Source organism: Hirundo rustica, chromosome 7 (genome assembly GCF_015227805.2).
Source record: "Hirundo rustica isolate bHirRus1 chromosome 7, bHirRus1.pri.v3, whole genome shotgun sequence".
Classification (NCBI taxonomy): Eukaryota; Metazoa; Chordata; class Aves; order Passeriformes; family Hirundinidae; genus Hirundo; species Hirundo rustica.
The window spans coordinates 13220582-13242099 of NC_053456.1; the positions used below are offsets into that span (position 1 = coordinate 13220582).

A 21518-nucleotide genomic window follows, 5' to 3' on the forward strand; every position below is an offset into this window, starting at 1 on the left:
TGAAACACTGTCTGATTTAGCCCTGTGAAAGCTTCACTTTAAATGAGTAGAAAGGAATGGTGTGGGATCTTAAAACATAAAAAAATAAAAATCAGAAATTACATGTCACTGTAAGTCCTGGGCTTTTTTGGTTGCTTGATTTCTAGACAGTGCGATTATTTGCTTGGACCCTTGGTATCCCTGGGGTCACTATTCACTTTCAAAAATTATAGCTGTAAGGGGATTTCTTCAGGAAGATGTTTATGTAAATATTGGCTTATGAATGTGATTTGTATTGAACAGCCTGGCTGTGCATGTTAATCTATTTTTTCTTTAATGTTTGGTTATCAGATGCACTTTTGATGAGGTCTCCACAATACCATCACGAGCATCTGTTTTTGCTGGTGCTTGGCTCTTTTCATAATCCACATTCCATTTTTCATTGCTCAAGCAGAGCAGGGTGTTAGGCTGGCAGACACTGGGGTAGCAGTCCTAGACTGCAGGGCATTGCACCACCGGGTCATACAAATCAATGCAAGGTGAAAGCTAAATGCAGTTTTGTAATATTTCAGCTGAGTTTCCTCAGGAAATGAGGCAAGTTATGCTGTATCTCCATTTCCTCCCACACACCCCCAATGATTTTGAACAAGCAGTCACATTGCAAATATCTTGGACAGAGAAGGAGAAGTCTCAAAAGTATTACAAATTACACATTCTGTGAAAAATTATGCCAGGTTGAGGAGGAAAAGCCAGTTAAAGCCCACAAGAAGGAAGTTAAGGAAGCGTACAATTTTATTACATTTTGGAAAACCCTCATGGGAGAAAGATGTTGGAAATCATGCATCGTTAGCTTGGCAGCTCAGAGAACTACTTGTTTCTCTTAATTTCCTTATAATAACAGAATATGTTTACAAGATACCTCCACTAAACTGCCCACTGTTTGTTGGTTTGGGGATTCAGTTGCTTAGGTTTTTAATCCATGAGAAAATTTTATTTTGGTAGTATTCTAAACTGGAGGTTGTCTTTATAAAAGCTAAAAAACCCATGACCTTTATGAAGAGTTTCTAAACATAAGAAATTTCATGCCTCTTGAAGATTGCTTTTGTGTTTCCCTGCTAGAACACTGACCCCCTGATATATAACGAGCATTCAAATCTGAAACCTGCTGAGATCTGAACTGTGACTTTAACCTGCTATACATTATAGTGGAAGGGGCAAGACAGCAGTAGATGCATTTATTTGCCTCAGCATGAAATAAAATGGGTGCTGCAGAGTGGAAAACCAGAAAATCATTTTTGCTCCTTTTAGATAAATCATGCTGCTCCAAGGTAGGAACTCTCCAGAGTAGCTGAAGCATCCTCCTAAAGAGCAGACAATCCTAGGATTTTACTTTGATTTATTTTCCGTAGACTAAATCTTGGATGCAGAGGAAGCTACTAATTTCTCAGAGCAGCATAAGAAATGATAAACAATGGAAAGCAGGCCTGACAAAGTCCTGTGCCAGGTGTTTGGCAGCACACATTATGCACTTCTAGGCATGCTGACTTTTGAATGGTATCTGAGCAGACACCTGAGCCACCTGCTATTTTTGGGCTCTTACTTCACATCAAGTTAGTCCCCCTGGCCAGATGAATAGGGATCTATAATTAGGCATTCTAGATGGGGAAGGCTTTTGTATTTTTCATCTTTGTTTTTATTAAAGCATTGTTCTGATAAGTATCTTTTTCCATATGGCTCATCATGCTTCCAAACTCCACAATATGATGACAGCAAAATCTGTCACTTTGGAATAGTGGAGCCACCTTCATGGTATTTTCTGGAGAATGGGAGATCTCTGATGAGGGAGCAGAGGCACCTGCAACTTCACTCCTTTTGTTGACCCAAGCAAGGGATCTGGAAAGGTGTAAGACATACCTCCTTGGCTGCATGGCGCCAAAAAGAAAAAAAAAATTCTGCCTGCTGAAAGCACTTGCTAGTGGATGGGAAAATTCATAAAAATCCAGTGGCTTCAAACTGAAGCTACACATAGTTGAGAAAATGTTCTTGCTTTCTTCCTGTCTGTCTGTCTCTCTTTCTATCTTTCTCTTCCCCCATACTGACAATAGTTACCCATTGGGACAAGTTGTATACGATGAGACATATTAGTGATTGTCTTTCAAAATATATACCCCGTTTCAAACAAAAATGCATTCTCAATTGGGGAAATGTGTTAAACTGACGTACAGAATAAAGTATTACTGAAGTACTGGCAGGATAGTGTTATCATGAGATCTTTTGGATCTTCAAATACATCTCCCAGGCTGTCTTTCATCTCAAGCAAAATTCCCTTGTCTTAGCAATTATGGTCTTGCTGCTCACAAAACCTTGCATTTAAATGGGAGGAAACTCTTTTATGCTGAGGCGAAGCACATGACTGTCCTGAAGTCCTTTTGCTACTTTGGTCTCTCTGGAACCCATTTGCAACTTCAAATGCAAACCCTTGACTGAAGACAAGTCATCAAACCAAACCATGTTGACAGTATTTACCTGGAAACCTTGTGAATTTGGAGAACTTTGCAGCTTTTTATTTTGTACAGAAAGAGAGATGTTGTTGGAACTCATTTTGTACAAGAAGCTCAGGCATCTCAGCAAGGTGGATGGTGTTGAGTCAAATAGCTGATTTGCCATCTTTTATTTCTATTCTGCAGTCTTATTATTCAAAATGGAGGAGTATCCTCCTCTTTTGTCTTCCAGAACAGTTTTCTTCGCTGAGGAACTAAACTAGTCTTGCCCTTTCCAAAGTAACGTACTATCGCCTCTCAACTGTGGCTTTGGGGCACTAGAAGAATAAGGAAAACCACAGGACATGATAAGAAGGGGAACAAAATAGAGAATGACTATTACTATTGTCAGACCCACTTTGTCTCCCAGAGGTTTAATGAGTATATTGTGCTTTGTTTGTGCCAAATGGAAGGGAATGACGCCCTGCTTGGATGAGCTATATTTGTGCTAAGCTATGCCAGAGCCAGGATGATAAAACTGGAAGGGTTGAGGGAGAGCAGGGCAGAGAAAGGCTGACAAGCCGAGATTTGACGTGTTTTGTTTACTCAACCACTATCCCACACTGAATCCATTCCCTGAGAAGCAGTGCACACAGCTCCAGAGAGCCCGCGAGCTCATAAATAACCCCTGCCAGAGGTGGCCTGGCCTGTATAGAGTTGTCTGGGATATCTTCTGTCAGGACTACATTTGTCAACAACTGGGAAGAGCTGTCTGCAGAGAGCTGACTGTAGCAGGTCCCTGAGGTGTCAAGAATCAGTTCATTACTCTAATTACCAAACTCTGTATTTCTAATTCAGCCAAATATAGGCAGTGCATCTTGCCTTCAGCTGTTAGTTATGCCCCTTGTGTTGGTGTTTTTTAGTTTATCGTGACTGTACTTTATTTTACCCAGTAAAGCATTTTATTGATACGGCTCATGGGCAAGATAACAATTAAAATGTATTCCTTTGGATTATTAATGATATGTCCTGCACAGGCCTCAAAACTTTTCCTGATGGAATCCTGTGTCACGGGCCCATTCCTTATGTGCTTCCTTGCCATCTGCTGATGATAGTATTATTTTCCCCAAATGTACAGTATTCCTGAAAATCTGTACTGAATATCTCAGCTACTCAAATCCCTCCAGAGTTTCCATTAATGTGCAAGAGAAAAACATACCAATAGGGGATCATATGAGAATGAATTATATATAATGGCACCACTGTTCTACCATCTGTTACAAAAAATATGGAAATGGCTGCCTAGAGATTAGCAATTTATGATGGCTCACACTGTTCGAACACCATCGAGTTTGAGTCCACTTTCAGCAGTAGCCAGGAAGAAGAAAAATAGTTTCATAATGTTATCATCCAAATAGTTATTTGTCATTTACACGTGAGTCTGCCTTTACTACACCTTAAAGTATCCAGCTACTGCACTATCACCTTTAGTAGCAAATTATTTTCCTCTTTTTTAAATCGGTCCGTACATAGAGCGTTTGTTTGATGTGTGATTTGCATCATAACTTATTGAGGAAGTACTTTGGGTAGATGTAGGCGTTAATCTTCAGTCATGGATCAACAAATGATGTCCAACTCTATTTAATACCCATAAACAATTTTTTTTTCCGTGATTTAATTTAAAGGGCATTATTGGATTTGTTTGGTTCAGATTTTGCTTGTGGAAGGGACAAATTGGCACTATCATTTATGCAAAGAGCTCAGAGAAACATCTGTTGAGGGTTATTTCCACCCTCAAAACATTCAGATTTTCATCTGATTTTGTGCCAAATTAACTGCCAAGTCAGGTAAGCAGGAGGTCGACTTCTGAAGTTTATTAATTTATTCTTACCGTTTTCTGTGAGCAGAGGACTCCTTTCAGGAAGTGATAAAACCTGCCTTGATTTTTGTGAAATCAGGACATAACCTACAAGGGGTGTGCTTGGTGGAGATAGCCACAAAGTGCCATGTGAAACCCACTAAGGAGAAAAAAAATAGTGGGCTTAGCTAACCTGAGAAGCAGCTGTGGAAAAGCAAGTATAATCTGGTTTCAAGTGTGTGAAGTGTGAAATTTAAATACATATAAGTAAAAAGGAGCTCTGGGAACAAATACAAAAATAATTAATCTAACAAGATTTTACTTTTGTTTAAAATACAAAATCGTATATTTGCACATCAGAGTGCAGTTTCTTTTTATCAGAAAATAGCCATTTTATTTGAAAAGTGTAGTACATGAAAAGTGATCCCCAAGCCCTCTTCAGGCAAAATTTCAAATGTTTTGTCCAAACCCTGGTATATTTGTATTTTGTAGTGCCACAGCAGTGCCTCCAGGAAGTTATTGTACAGGTACACAAAGCTGTTTTGCTCCTCTCTCAGGATTAATACATTGTATTTGAGAGGCTGCCATGGTGTAGCACATGGAGAAGAGGAATCATGGTGCTTTGTGAGAAATGGAGTCTGAAATAAGTTCAATTTAAGGAATACCAGGAATTTGAAGCATTCGCATGTCTTCCGCTCTCTTTTCTGCTTTTCTTAGTTGAAATTGCTCAGGTGTTGATCTCTCACCAGAAACTTGATTTCCTACTATGAAATAATAATAATAATTAACTGCAACAATTGATATGTTGTTCCTCACACTGACATGTTCTCTGAAGGACAGAATTTTTTTCTGATAGGTTTTATTTCAGTGTCTGCTGGTGTGAAAATACATATCATTATATGAAGGAGTTTTTGTCCATGTGTGAGAGAATAAAATACATATAATGTGCTATTTGAGTTTGAAGAGAAGCTTGATTGAGTTTTCAAGGTATTAACAAAGAAGTAAAGATTTTTATTAATTCTAGAATACATTTTTCTCTCACACTTCAGCTGTGCTACTAAAGTTCACTGTGACACTGGCATATAAGTAGTAAAAATTCAGTCATAAAATTTGATATAAAAGAACTTCATGCAATACAGCCGAATAAGCAATGCAGTTTTCAGAGATGTGGAATAGATATCTTTAAAATGTCACCATTTCATGGGTTTTTTGTAGATATTTTGAGTGCTAGCTGTAGAAAGGTACTGATTTTTTGTTTTAATGCTGATCATAGCTAGTAAAAAGACTGCGCCATTTCTAAAATAAGTAAATTTACAGGAAACCTCCCTAAATATTTTGCAATTTTTGAAAAAAAATATTTTAAAAAAGAAAACACCAGCTTAGTTACTTATGTGTATAATGAATATTTTATGTTCCATTACTGTGCATCTTTCTGCCTTTTTTTCATTCATTCTGCCTAGTCTTCCTCCTCCCAGATACTGGAATACCTTATTTAATTATCTTTCTAAGAAATACCCAAATAATTTAGCTTTTGTCACAGCAGTTTCATAATGTGTTAAGAGTATTTACGCTAACTTTCAAATATTGGTATGAGTGTGATACTGAGGGTCTGCCCTGGAGAGATTTGGAGACCATGTACCTTTGATTCATACATGATAGTTTTCCTCCTGAGTCTGTACGGAAGGCCTCACTCTGCCTTGTGCCTGGGAATTTCATCTTGCTGCACTTTGTAATTATTTGCACGTCAGACACCCACTGGAGCGAGAAGAAAATGTTAGCTTCAGAGAGGGTACCTCTCCTTTTCCCCTTGGCATTATGAGACAATTAACTATGCTGCATGCAAATCATAAGCAATTAAAAATAAATGCAGTGTATGCAGCCTTTATGAAAAAAGATCAAAATACTCTTATTTTTGTCTAACATTAATCAGAGTGGAGCACTTAGCCAAGTAAACGTTTGAGGTTGTGTGTCAGAGCACAGCTGCAGTGTTTGTCCTGATTATTATTTCTTTGCTAGAAGTCTGTGTCTGTTTCCATATCTGGAACTACACGGAGAGGTACACTTATGGTAGTTGGCATTACAAGCAGGATATGGGCAGGTCTGGGATCCTGCCTGGCAGTGTTATCACCCAAATAGTGATACCTGAGGTGTGATTTCCTGAGGCATTGTGTCACACCTGCCTGGAGGAGCAGTGGGTATAAATTTGGGATTACTGACATTTTGGATGTGTCGCCATCCCCATAAGCAGGATGTAGTCTTTCACCTATGAGCAGACAGGTGAGTTGAGTCCAGACCGTGCTGGGCTCTGCAGGGATAGAGATCCTTTCTCCAAAACTATTGAGATTTGGTTCCATGAAGCATGCTCTGTCAGGCTTTTTGGCTCAGGTGTACAGCAAACCTTAACCTTGAGAAAAGGAGAAGAAAAAACACATCACTGTGGAGATGAGATTCAGGAGCACTCACCTCTCTATTATCAATCGATAGAGAGAGAGCTCAGAAGGGCAGTTCTGCACTGGTAAGGTCAGGGTTGGTGCCTGAGAGACTCAGCTGGGTTCATGAAATGCAGTGGGATGAATGCATATCTGTGTACCCTGCCAGAGCCAAAGCCACTCGGTCAGCTTAAAGACCTGCCACGAAACATCACGCTGCATTTTGAGGACAACTTTTTGTCCAGCTGACTCTGAATTAAAATAAAGAAATTATCCTTTAAGAATCAATCTTTCTTTTCCTTTCTAGCAGCCATGTGTAAGTTAGTAGCAGCTGAAGAACAAGCCCAGCTAAACAAACATGAGAAGTTTGACAATGCAGTAAATCCACCTTGAGTATTTCAGCTGCCAAACCAAAATGTCCCCTGGCGTGCAATGCAAAGGATTGATTCAGTCCAGCTCACTCTGCCCATTCAGCTGTTCTTGCAGTGTGCAGGGTCAGTTGTGTCTCAGCCATCTTGAAGCTGGATCAGTAATTGTCTGGCTTCCCCTTGCGAACAGTGTGCTGGATCAGGCATTGCCTGTCCTCTTCCTGCTCGGGTAAAGCATAAAGCCATCATAAAACACCCTTATCTGTCTCCACCTAGCCCTACAGAAATGCAGACTTGGACTTAGACCTCATCCACAGCAAATACATCCTGCTGAGGAAACCCAGTAGAGCCCAGATTACATTAATGCCCATTAGTCAGCACGGCAGTGCTCTTCCTCAGCTTCACAGTTGTTCTGCGCAGCTGAAGCAGATTTAGAGCCCATCCCAGCCAGTACCACGTATCCAAATGGTGTCTTCAGTGGTCAGTATTGCATATGAGCATTGAGCGTACATGGGAACGTATTTATCTTAAACAGTGTGTACTTGTCATAATTCTTCCAGGTAATTCTGCAAAAGATCTTTAAGTAAGCATCTTTCTAATATTGTCTTGCATGAGGAATGCAGGGGGGTTTGTCTGCGATTAATCTGTCTCTTTCTGTTTATGTATTAAAATCCAGGACAAATGATACCGGCCTCCTTGCTTTCAAAGACCATTTGCCTGTAACTCAGATTGTGATCACTGACACAAACAGATCAAATTCTGAGGCTGCTTGGAAAATCGGCCCTTTGCGTTGCTATGGCGACAGTGAGTACTAGCTCTTCTCCATTTCCATAGGTACCGAATGTTCCTTTTTTGCTGCTGTTATTGTTGTTGTCTTTAAAAAAAAAAAAAAAAAAAAAAAAAAAAAAAAAACAGAAAAAACCCCAACAATTTCCCTGATAAAAGGTGCCTTTCCACATGCAGCTTGCAGCTGCTGTCCTGTGCCAATTAACTATAGAGAAGGGGGTTGTGTTTGCAGGGCAGTTCTGGAATGCTGCTTCCTTCAACACGGAGGCCTCCTACCTGCACTTCCCCACGCTCCACGCCGAGGTCAGTGCGGACATCTCCTTCTTCTTCAAAACTACCGCCGTGTCCGGGGTATTCTTGGAAAACCTAGGGATGAAAGACTTCATACGAATTGAAATAAGCTGTAAGTTTCACTGCTCAGAAGTCTTGGTATTTTTGCCCAATTTGACACATGCAGAGAACTGGGAAGGACATATTTTCTGCTGTCTTCAGATGGTTGGAGGTGCCTGGAGATGATAAGAGAGAGACATAAAGACTCTTCTGTCAGAGTTTCCCTGTGTAGACTTGATCATTACACTTAATCTTGTGTAGATTTATCTTTCTTAAACAAACAAGAATATGAATTTATTTTTTCAACGCTGATACCTAATTTTTTGCTCTTTAGATAAAAAACTACTGGTTAGATGTACCTATAGGCTGCTTATAGTTGAAAGTTGAAAAATTTAATGCAACCATTCTGATGGTTACTTTTATTTCCATATCAGTAATACCCAGCCTGATGCAGCCCTAGTGTTTCAGAGGAATTCAGTGTGTACACTACAGCTATGAGGTGAGAGTTTAGGAAGGACAGGACACTAATAAAAGATAAGTTAGTCACAGTTGTAATGGATCTTGAATACTTCAAAATCTATTTAGTGAGTGCAGTGTAACTGCTACTCAGTGTATCAGGAATATAGCAGGGAATTTAATTAGTGAGGTTTTGCCTCACTCCTGTACTGATGACTTCAAATATTTATTAGTGGCAAAAGAGTACAGAGGCTTTGACATGAAATATAACATGTGTATTCCAAATTCTGTCAAGCTTAGGGAAAACAAATTCAGTGCCATGCATTTGATAATATGCTTATAATAACCCCAAAATAAAATTTAATAAAACAGGGCCCCAAGGCCCTTCGATTCATTAAACCAGTGGTAAATGTCATGGTGGATTATCACAAGGTAATGAGGTGTGATTTACTGTTAATTGCACATCAAGGTCCAATTTGGTTGTACTTTAGGGTAGTGCATTTTGTTCTCAGGGATACAGAAGTAAAAATGGCATCAAATATAACAAATACTGTACAGTAAGAGGATTGTTCAATGAAAGCTTCTGGGTGTGTGTTACGTCTGTACTCCTAGAGAAATGAGTTATTTAAAAGTTTGGGAAAAAATCTTTTAGATTTAGGTTTGTCGTCAGTGGTTTGTTGTTTTTGCTTCTTGCTGCCAGATGGAATTTGCAGCCTAAAGGCCTTGTATCAAGGAAGCTCCGTGGAGCAGCTGCTTCAAAGGGAAACAACTTTTTAGCAGATGCAGGGGCTCAAAATAGATCTTTGTCTATCCCTATGGAGCATTTCCTCTCTTAACTATCTAAGAAGCAGCTTCCACAATTTTGGGGGCTTGAAATAACAAGGTTTTTAGGAATTTTCAGTCCACAACCTCCTGACTGTGTGACGTGTGGACCTGGTTCTTGGTCTTCGTGGTGCATTTAGCATTTTAGGAAGAGGAAGATGATCAGTAGCAAGAATGTTAAAAAGTTCCAGCCCCTTTTGGGCTTCCAGCAGAGTCAGGTGGACTCCTTTATATGGCTTTTGGTTTTCAACTGTTTTACTGTTTCTAAGAGCCGGATTATTACTAGTTGTGTGTTACATATGCAACTTTAGTTTAGGATCACTCATTAAGGATTTTCACTACTTTTTCATGCATCTTGGGTCAAATTTAGGCAAACAAATGCTTGTAGGATTGTCTTGTACCACATGCAGCCAAGTTATGTAATGGTTAATTACCTGCCTTTTGAAGGATCTAGTTGGAAAAATCTTCATCCTTTATCCCATCTTAGCATTATTTGTCCAAAATCTTTTGGGACCATTGTGTGACTTTTGTGCAGCATTTGGCACTTTTACTTCAAAGAGGGAAGTGCCAGTTCCAGAGCACTGTGACTTTCATAACAAAAAAGATGGGTACCTGCAGCCAAGCCTAATCACAGCAGAGATCAAACAGTGAGGCTGCAGGCTTAAATTGATCTATAAGCTGCTGTGTAGGAGATGGGAAGTAAATGATCCTGTACTATTTGCTGACATAAAAGTTAATGGACCCTATATTTATATAAGATTTCTTGATGTCAAAACCATGATTTAATTCAGACCTTCACTTCTTCTTCACATCTGTTTATCTATTCCAGCCCCTAAGGAGATCACCTTCTCCATAGATGTTGGGAATGGCCCCACAGAAGCCACTGTGCAGTCTCCCACACCCCTGAATGACAACCAGTGGCATTACGTCCGGGCAGAGAGGAACCTCAAGCAAACCTCTCTGCAGGTGGACAACCTCCCCAAGAAGGTCCTGGAGGCCCCTGCTGAGGGACACTTCCGCCTGCAGCTCAACAGCCAGTTATTTGTAGGTAGGGACAATCCAAGGATTCCTGTAGATAACAGTATTTTCTGTATTTTGGTGATGAATGCTCTTACCTCAACATTGAGCTTGCATGTGGTGGCTGGATTTTGCTTTCTCTTCTTCTACTGTTTCTCCTTTCTTCTACTTCTGCATAAGCAACATGAAGGAAACCCAAACGACTCTCTTTACGCTCAAAGCACAAAGCCTAGTTTAACCATGTTATACTTGATGGTATTTTTAGGGTCAAACTCTTGAAATGTATTTATTGCCAAAGAGTTGATGACCTTTCTTCTTATGCAGCACTGGCTGTGTAAAATGCTTTAAAAAATGTGACCTCTCTCTTTAGGCACATTGTGAAAGTCAAAAATTTGTCATACGAGGTTCTGGGGCAAAGCCTGAAAAAACAATGGTCTTCAAAGTCTGTTTCTTCAAGCATGCCTATCAAAACCTTTATTTGGCTAGAGAGTCCATGAGTGAGAGAAGTATGAACACAGTCAGTGCAATACAGGTGTTTTATCTGAAAGTGATTTTTCAAAGAAGATAAAAGGAAATTAAAAGAGGAAAGAAAAATCTCTGCATGTATTTTGTTTACTTACTGCCCTCACACAAGAAACTTGGATTGGGACTAGTTTGTGTGTGATAATATGATAATGGATTTTGAAGGGAATTCTCTCTTTTCTATATTCAAATGCTGTCTTTCTGAGTAATCTGCTCAGTGATGAAGTGGGATGTAACTGTTCTTACGCAGGGTCATTCAGGTAACTTCTGATTTCCTTCCTTAAAATGGAATTTTTTTTTACTTAGCTGAAATGCTGTAGCAAACCTCTATCTGTCAATGCATTTTAATAACATTTACTTCAGTATTCATACCCATATATTTAAGTAGCTCTTGGGGTATTCATTTGAGCTTTTTATTGTGTATATGTGCAGTAATTGCTGGGCTCTGAACATAAAGAATTAATCTGTTAATAAATAGATATGGCTGCATCAATGTCAGGAGTCCTTCCCACACAGCTGTTGATTTATACCTAAAATGATCTCTGTTAGACTCAGCTGGAGAGGAGAACTCACAGAAGGGAGGCTTAAGTCACAGTGCAAAGTTTCTCTTTTCTGTGAAGAATTCTGCTAATCACTCATTCTTGAAATACTACGTTGATCCTCAGAATGAGTTCTGTGGGAAGCCAGGCTTGGAGGCAGCATGCTTGGGCTGCCAGGCACCTTAGAAACATCAGCCAACATACTGTTTCCAGTTAGGAAAATAAGAGATTTAGTGTCTATTTGAATAGACTTTGCAATTTTTTGGTTGTTTCTTTCTGAAGGACTAAATATCATAAGTTTATCATCTATAGGTCATCTATAAGATATATCGTATATATCAACTGCTTACCATCTCGCCTCTGAAAAGCAGTATCTGTCTGTAATCTTGCTGCTCAGCCTCAGCAAAATAAACAGGTTACCTGTGTGAATTTCATGGTGTTTTTAAAGTGACATAATTGATGAATTGTGGCATGAAAATCCATGGTAGTTAAGGACCTCACCAGAGCAATGTGCCAACAGGAGCCCATGTGAGCGAAGACAAATACAAAGCCCTGCACCTGCTGTAGGACAGCATCAGCATCTCCACGAGCTGGGGGTTGAGTGGATGGGGAGCAGCTCTGCCAAAAAAGTCCCATTGGTTTTAGTGGAGAAGTGAATTAGTACCTCATCTGAACATAGCTATGCTTTAAGGAACGTGTTGTAACAGCTGATTCCAGCAGGGACTTCCAACTGATTGTACTCTGATTGTAGTGAGTGTTTACAGAAAACTCTAGGATATAGGTATTTATTTCAGCCAAAAGGTGAAAAGTTCCTCACTGTGCAATAAATATGTTGCATTCTGTTGTCCATCCACACTTTTACTGAACCATGAACAAAAGGGACAGGAAAACAAATGACTTTGGGAATGCTTTTTCAGGTCTTAACTCTGCCATATGAAAGGCCAAAATTATCTGTGAGTTGCTAAGTTTTCCTGGGAGCTGTCAGAAGAGTTGGAAACCTGGGCAGCCTCCTGATTCTGGCACTATTTGTCCCCGAATGCTCCAGGGAAAGGTGGCAGAAGTCCAGCAATACACAGATGTGATATAGTTTGTCTCTATGAAAGTCTCATTTGAATCTCGTAATAAAAAGCTACTGATTTAATAGCTCAGCCATGCAGAGAGAGGTTTAACCCATCTGAAAAATAAATGTATAAATGCCATTGTAAAAAGGAAAGAAGCAGCAGCACATTATTCCCTATTCCCCCTATAATCCACAACATGTTTGTCTCTGCAGTGTTCTGCATACTGACAGTGATTAAGGGGTTTCCAGCCTTAATGACTGTGTGTGGCAGGCTTTGGAGATAGCTCTGTGTGTCTGTGAAGTGGAAGAGAAAAATGACTTTGCATTGCCACTACACTCAAACAAGCTTGAATTTTAATGCAGTTAGAAAGGAGTTAGAAAACCATTGCTCACTTTCTTTTAGTGGGTTTTGGGTATCTAACTTCTTCTGGCTGCATTATAATGCTGTCAGAGCAATGGATATCTTTGCACCTGGCTGGATTTCTTCTGTAAATTTGAAAAAAATACAGTAGAAGGAGCAAACTCAAAACAAATGTGAAGGCTAAGTAACATCAGCTGCACCAAACTGTCCAGTAACAAGCCAGTTCAGCAAATTACTTACTCAGAAGGGGCAGGCACAAGCTATTCCTTTCAATGGACAGTCGTTTTCAGCACTCAGTATGTGTGACGTGGTTGTGTATAGTGCAGCTCTCCCTGTGGTCCTGGAGTAGTTTTGTCATTGTCTCCTCTTGTGGTGTAGTCTGAGATGAAGCCCTGTCTTACCTACTGGTGAAGGCATGAGCATAAGACTCCATCATGGGGATGGGAAAAAATGTCCTCCCAGACCACTATGAGGATAGGACTTGAACTCAGACTGGTAACATCAGAGAAGCAAAATCCTGAGAAATTAATCTGACTTACAAAGCTTTGGTCAGAAGTTTTTATTCTGTTTGGTACTTCAAGAAAATTAGCAAAGCTATGTGTTTGGGTTCCTGGTTTTGTCTTGGGAGGAAGTAAGCAGGAAATGAATCCTTGAGTGAATCTGCTCTGTTTTAGACAGTCCACAGGCAACATAACCCAGAGAAAGTCAACTTCTAAGAAACTTTCTCTGGAGACAGAGAGAAGGAACGATAGGAAAAGAATGAGTTTATTTACTGCTGTTGGTTTTAAAAGCATTTGTAGACGCCTTGGAATATTTTGGAAGCCAAGAGAAGGAATTAATGCCTAACTCTTTGTGTATCCTGTATGCTTTGTGGATCTTTCAGCTTGAGACTAAAAAGTGTGACTGAGGAACATCATAGCAAGTTCTCCTACTCCTGATTATGATTCCTATACTTCTCTGCCCTTTCCTTTTCTTTGTATCAGTTATACAAATGCTCCTAATACTTCTTTTCAGCCTCCCTAATCCAGTTTCTACTGACAAAAAATCCTTTGTTTTTTTGTTCTGTTTTTTTTAAACAAATCCCCAACTCATTGCTAGAATGTTAATTATTTAGCCAATTCTGTCACCAAGCTATGCTGTGAGTGCTCAGTTGTGAGCTTCTTGTCCCCTCCTCTCAGACTCTCTCTTCCTTTCCCGAAGGCTCCTCACAAAAATTCAGCTGCATAAACACCTCGCTGAAAACAGCTTGGCTCATTTGACTGTCACCTCCACTCTGCAATGTGCACCCTTAACCTTGGTGTTCACGGTCCTTAGGCTTATCCTAAAATCTCTTTTCCTTAATAAAATATTTAGATCTCATCCATTAAAGTCTCTAGTCCACCAGGCTCCTGTTAGAGTTGGAAGAAACTGCAAAGCCTAATTTGGGAAAGAGTTTTGTGTGTTTGTTTTCAGTTTTTCCTGTGCTTTGCAGTAATGTGTATGAAGGTTAGGTCTAGTCAATAGAAGAAAACTGTCCAAATAAGCAATAGATTTTTCTAATCAATGCTGTGTGAGTCTAGGATCTTATAGCTGGTCTGTGTTAAGCTCTACACTCTCCAGAAAATAGAAGAGGAGAGGAGTGAGAAACTTTTCATGGTTTTCTGAAGTGCTTTAGAGAGCAATAAGAATATGAGTAGTGCAATAAACATGACATCCATAGAACAGTTAGCAATAGTTTTTACTCATTTTTTATATGTTCCAGCTGGGATTTTTGTGTGTGTGCAGGGAAGAGGCAAGGAAACTGTCATTCATCCTTATAATTGTAGTGGCCTCCAATGCAAAAGAAAGAAAGAGTAACCAGTAGCCTTAAAGGGAGAAATCCCATTTCTACTTGCATGGACTTTACTACAAAATCTGTATGGTATGGTATGTTTTGTTTTGTTTTGGGACAAAATCTTCAAACAAAAGGATTGTGTGTGCAGTGTAGCAAATGCAGAAAGCCTTATTCTTGTCCTCAGAGGTCCTTTAAAATAAGTGAGCTAGCATTTGCTCACCTGAAAAAAGTAACTGGCTAAAGAGGAACTTGAAAATATTTATTTCTCTGAAAAGGCATCATAAAAGGAGCATGAAATAAACATGTCTCATGCATAATGTCTATAGTTTAATTACTTTAATTCACATCCAGTATTTCTGCTATTAGTGTTACAGAAAGAAAAGTATGACAGAATAGCGTATTAGAACACCAGGTCTTTTCAGACTGTTGCTGCATTCTCTTCAGTTTGCAGAAGTCTTGCTTTAATTAATTTATAGAAAAAAACAAATGCTCTTCTGCTAGGGCTTATCAAGCGATGTAATTTCTTAAGTCGTACACTATGAAAAAGAGACAACTTCTACAGAAGAATAATAACTTCTTTCATACTACTTTTGCAGGAGAATCACCAATAAAGCTAGCTTTTAAGAGTCTGCAAATGCTGATAACTCCTGAACCAGAATTAGATTTCCTAACAGCAATCAAAATTGCAGTATCTTCAAAAGCAAAACATTGGCAACTGTCAAAAAAAAAAAAAAAAAAAAAAAAAGGGCATATGATAAGAAAAATGGTTATATTTTCAAAGAGAACTTCAATAATCATCATTATTATCATTCTCAGAGATTACCTCTTATGGAAAAGTGCCTTCACTGTAACACTGTTAGCAGTTTCACTTGACAGGTATGGAGCTAGTTAGCTTCTAGAGACAGAACTGCCCTCTTGCATACAGGTCTGGTCTTCGGGAAGAAATGCAATTAATGTTCAACCATTGTAATAAATAACACATCTGTGAACTAAACTCATATTTCAGGCCTACAACATGCAACACCAGGCTGGGCAGTCATGCATAACTTCAGACTCAAGTCATTTCCCTTCAGCCAGCAGGCCTGGTCCTGAACACGATTCATCCCTGCTATCTGGACTCATCAGCACATGTAACGCTCCTGCTGGTGGGATTAGGGTCTTGTTGGTACTAAGGCAACAAACAGGAAAAAACAACAAAACCCCAACATTTTTAGTGTGGTTTTCTCATGTATTTGGTGATATGCAGACATAAGATAAAGAAGCTAATCTTTCTCCTAAATGAATTTGTGGTTTCAATGCTAGACAGGGCAGTAGATAAGCCAAAAAAGAGAATAATGACAAAAAGAAAGTGGAACATACAGATTTCTAGTTCTTTCATAAAAATAAACACCTTTAGTTTCCAGGGCTGTCCATCTGTCATCTTTTCCCATTGTATACATTGATGTATAATACTTATTTTTTTTTTTTAATTTTTGGATTCATGTTTGTACCTCAGGATTGAACTTCATGGCTTTGATTACTGTGCAGACTCACCAGTGAGTGCATGTCCATTTTTCTCTCTTTCTCAGGAGGAACAGCTTCCAGACAGAAGGGCTTTTTGGGCTGTATTCGATCCCTGCATTTAAATGGACAGAAACTTGACCTCGAGGAGAGAGCTAAAATGACACCTGGTGTTAAACCTGGGTGCCCAGGACATTGCAGCAGTTATGGGAACCTGTGCCATAATGGAGGAAAATGTGTGGAAAAGTATAATGGTTATTTCTGTGACTGTACCAACTCAGCCTATGAAGGACCTTTCTGCAAGGAAGGTAGGCAGCAAGCTTTGATCCCAGGACTTCAGTGGTTTGTGCAGTTACTCTGAATTACAGCACTATTTCACCCATGTCACCTAGGTGCCCCCCACATTTCAAGATGTTCTATTATGAGCTTTCCCTTCAGTGTTCCTAAATGTTTATCTTAAGCAGACTTTAACACCTCCTTTTGTTGACTTCTGTATTGGCCTCAGAAATTAAAATGTACTAAGAAAGTTTACCACTATATCCTACTATGATTTCTGTATTCCATTACATGTAACTATCCCCAGACATTAGGAAATAGGGCTGAGATTTTTTGTAACAGGTGTTTGACCATGTCTGAATGTTTAGGGTGCTTGTTTTTTCAATCTCATTATTTTGTTCACCGTAACAAATCCTTAAGGCTTTTCTTCACAAAGTTTTAGATCACTGATGTGACAAAAAGAGGTAGTCTTTTTATAGGTTTTCTTTTTTCCACTCCTGCGACAACCCATCCAAACATTAAGAAATTTTTAAAATAGGCATGAAGCGTTCAGGAGAAAACTGATTTGCATGGTTCAGTCTTTGGTGAATGTGTCCTCACTGAACCTTTTTGGTGGCTTACAGTAGATGCTGTCAACACCAAAAAAAAAAAGCAGGGCAAATATGGAACAGCTAATTTAGAGAACATGCTTTTTGGAACTAACAAAATCACTGCTCAGTAACAGCAAGGTTCAGTGTGAATTTTTAATTTCCGTGGCTGTCCCCCACCTCACAAATGAGACAGGTTTGCAAAGGGGGCTGCATCATCTGCTGGTGTAAATTGGCTTAGTTGTTTGATGAAAACAGAAGCATGAGTTCTAAGTATCTGAGGATGCACAAGCAGATATTTCTCTTCATTTGATGCTCCCAAAGACAGCTTCCCTTACTGTCTCTCTTTGGTCAATGTGTTGCTTTCATAATAATTTCTTTTAAAAGGAGAATGGAAAGAACAATTCTATTGTGGGGGCAAGACAGAGAATATTGCCTTACGTGACACTGTTAGAAGATGGTGAACAAAGCATTTTTTTTGGCTGATGGACATTTGGGCCGTTCCACCTTGTGGAATTCTGAAATAGTAGAATTTATGTCTCCATACACTGCTTTTCTCTGTGCCAGACAAACAATGTGCAAGGAAGAACACACTCTTACACAAGTGAAGGAAGGGTGATTACAGCTGAATCAAAGGTGTTTTGCAGTGTTCTGCTTCTGAGGTGGTTAGTTCTTGTCCATTCCTCCCTGGGAGATCTGAAAATGCAGTAGCTGAAGTAATCCCTTTTGTTTATATATGCTTTCAGAGGTTTCTGCATTATTTGAAGCCAGCACTTCTGTCACCTATACTTTCCAAGAGCCTTATCCTGTCACGAAGAATGCAAGCACCTCAAGCTCTGCCATTTATGTGGATGCTGTTGTGTCCAAGGAGAATATTGCTTTCAGCTTTCTCACAGCGCACACTCCAAGCCTTCTGCTGTACATCAACACTTACTTTCATGAATATTTGGCTGTGATTCTCTCCAAGAATGGTAAGTAGTCTTGATTTGCTACCCAAGGGAGACCAGTGTAACTCTGTGAAGTTTCTGGTTTATTTTTGTGGGGTTTGTTTGTTTGTTTGTTTGTTTGTTTTTTGTTTGGTTTTTTTTTTTTTTTGGTTTTTTTTTTGTTTGGTTTTTTTTTTTTTTTTTTTTTTGTGGGAGAGGAGTACAGAATTCTGCACTGATTTAAGTTCATTTCTGCATCTTTAACTTTATCAGGTTCATGGTGTTCAGTTCAGGAAATAGCCATCACTCTTGTTTATATCCCTTTATTTGGCATTCAGTGCTACACTTGCATCAGTCTTTGAGTAATCATGTTGCTGGAGCTTAAAATGTGCATTGACTTCCATTTGGCAAGATTATTCCATAGTGAGATCCATTAGGCCAACAAGATAAGGGAATGAGAAATACCATGTATGTACAAGAGCGCTTGGTGCAGAAATATTGTATAATTTTATCCTTTGCCTTCTGTCTTGGCACATGAACTATTTCTCACTGCATTGTTTCAATGGGATAAGGCCATTTTGTCTGAATATTAAAGCCAGAATATGTCAAAATTTTCTAAGTTAATTGACCAAAACATGAGGTGTAAATCCATTTCCTGTTTAAAGATACTTGATGTGGGTACTTCTTGAAAATGCATGAAGATTTTAGGGGCATAGATCTTTGTCTTCTGAGTAAAACTCTGGCTCCTGAGTCCTTGCAGTGCTTTCAGAAAACTCACTCCAGACAAACATCATCCTAGATGAATGGGGAAATCTGAATTTTTAAAAAGTTATTAGGCACTGGAGCACTGGAAGTGATGAGTAAGCTGATTGATGAGTCAGTAGCCTGTGGCAGAACAATAGGAAGTTAGTGTAATGTGGTTGAATGTGTAGATTGGACCAAATAAGCCAGACCACTCTGAAGCCTTAAAAATTCCAAAATAACTAAGATTTCAAATAACACCAAATGAAACCACAGAAAGTTGTTTTTGTTGTTTGTTTGGTTGGTTGGTTTGGTTTGGTTTAAAAAAAAAAGGTTTTGTTCTCGATATGGAGTTTTCAGTCGTTTCTTGGTTGTGTCATGTGGATAGCATTGAGGCTGGCATTGCATAGTGGATTGGCATCCTAATCCTTGGGAGAGGCAACTGGAATAGTAACTGCCTGAATGGACCTACTGCAAGTGAAGCTTCAGCAGGGAGGTGGGACTGCTGAGGTGACCCTAACCCTCTCCTGTCCAGTCACAGATTTCTATCTCTAATTTGCTCCTGTACACAAGTGTTTATGATTTTCAGATGTATGAATATTCTAGTGTGTCGCTCCAGGGTGATGGAGGTGAGCCCCTGCTGAGGTAAAACCTTGGAGTCTGCTTCTCAGTTACACTCAGGTCTCTTGATGCCACTCAGGCAACTGGAAATATCCCTAAAGTTAATCACAATGTAATATCCATTTAAATCACCTTTATTGCTGCCAGAGTAGTCTGAAATGACCTGAGAAACGTGAGTCAAATGACTTTTATTGATGGAACACACTATAAGCGACCTATAATTGTGGAGCTCTAGAAGGGGGTCTCTAATAGTGCTTGGGGAAGGGGCTGGGATCAAGACAAGAGGATGTTCTGCAGCAGCTCAGCAGTGCTTAAGAAAATGAAAATGACCTTTCATTTTGTCAGCTGCAGCGTCTGCAGATTTTGGCTTTGACTTGGATGGAGACAGGCACTCTCAGTACACGTGGAAATCAGGTGGAGAAGGTCTTGGCACAGTCAGTCAATACAAACAATGGTGTTTTTCTCAGATCTGCACCTCTTTTTATTCACTTGTAATATAGTGGTAACAGTTGTTTAGAGGGTTGGTGAGATGTCAGGCTCCAAAACTCTGGACTATAAAGTGTAGCACTCTATGCAGAGAGCGATTAAGATAACTAGCTGACCTTTGTTAACTCCTGAAAGTCTCCTTCAGGATTACTCAGTGCATGCTTCTGTGACATTTTTACAAGACAGTCATTTCAGTCATGTATATTCTCTGCCTTTTGTCCCAAATGGAATCATTCATTAGATTTCATATCCTTTTACTTTTTAGTCTTGTGGAATTGAAATTATTCCAATGAAAATAGTGTTCAGATATGTTACTCTTTCTTCCTCCGAGAGGTTTATGCTTGCCATAAAGTTACTGGACTATGAATATCAATGTCCTTTGTAGCATTAAAAGTGAGTGTGATTCCTTCTCTCTTACTGGCTCACTTTCAAGGAATCTTGCTGAGTTTCACAGTGTATAGTAGGACGTAAGCAGGTCCCTGCTGGATAGTTGATTGGTTAAATAAAGGTTAGGCTCCTGGAGAAATGGGAATGGGCATTCTCACTTAGGAGGTGAGCAGTAATACTCCTTCCCATAATCCCAAGCCCCTTTTCCACTTGTTAAAAAAAATATGTTGGAACCGAATATGTGTAATTTAATGCTTCACCTTTTGTAACTGGGTGAGCTACTACTCACGTGGTCTGTTATTCCTCTTTTCTATTATCCACAAAATAGCTAGGCAAATTATTAGTTAATAAAATTAATTATGAGAAGAATGTTTTTCCTGCTTCTGACTTCTCGTATTAAATATCTGACATTAAAGAAGTGAAACTGTTTGCAAGGATTATTCATAGGTTATACTAAAAGGGTTTATATGAAAGCAAAGTTGTATAGGCAGCTATGGTCTAATTCTTTCAGGTGTGAAATATTTCCTAAAACCAATTGATTTAAAAAAAAAAAATATATATATATATGAAACACTTCTAGAAGCAGTTCCCACCTATATAACATATTCCATACCACAGAGTTTGTTCTTACCTCTGATCAAAGGGCTCATGTCCTGGAAGTTTACAGATAAGGTTTCAAAAGCTGATGGTTTTAAAGAAGACTTGGGTGTTTTTTCCTCCATTAGTTCATACTGATGCCTTGAAGTCTTAAGTGTGATTTGAAAACTGTACGCATATAAGAGCGTCTTCCTTTCCTCTCCAATCTTCCATGAACTTTTAAATTACAGCTACATATATATGTGTACATATTGCTTATAGATGGCTGTGTGTATATATACATACACATGCACACATGTATAGGTGGGTGTGCATGTAAAGATCATGTAGTCCTATTGGTCCCACATCCAAGAGATTAGCAGTGCTGTAATGACTGGCCTTTTTAATATCTCTTTCTGTAGAAATTTCAAATTATAGTGCCTGTTACTAAGCTGCAGAAAATGGGTAAACATCTCTAATTAGTCTTCTCAGTGTGTCAATTTACAGAAATTATCCATATCATGGGAAGATATTACCAAGAAAAGAGTTGTTTGGTTTTTTTTTTTCTCAAGCTAGCTTTTCACTGTACATTTTTGCA

General features: G+C 39.1%; 1 protein-coding gene across 1 annotated transcript in view; it reads left to right on the forward strand.

The window, feature by feature from the left end:
* CNTNAP5 (contactin associated protein family member 5) overlaps positions 1-21518 on the forward strand; it is a 270985-nt gene that overhangs the window by 220190 nt on the left and 29277 nt on the right. Inside the window, exons 15-19 of the mRNA XM_040068846.2 lie at positions 7791-7918; positions 8133-8303; positions 10338-10556; positions 16389-16628; positions 17930-18154. Coding sequence (XP_039924780.1) covers positions 7791-7918; positions 8133-8303; positions 10338-10556; positions 16389-16628; positions 17930-18154 — 983 coding nt within the window. The remainder of the gene's footprint in view (positions 1-7790; positions 7919-8132; positions 8304-10337; positions 10557-16388; positions 16629-17929; positions 18155-21518) is intronic.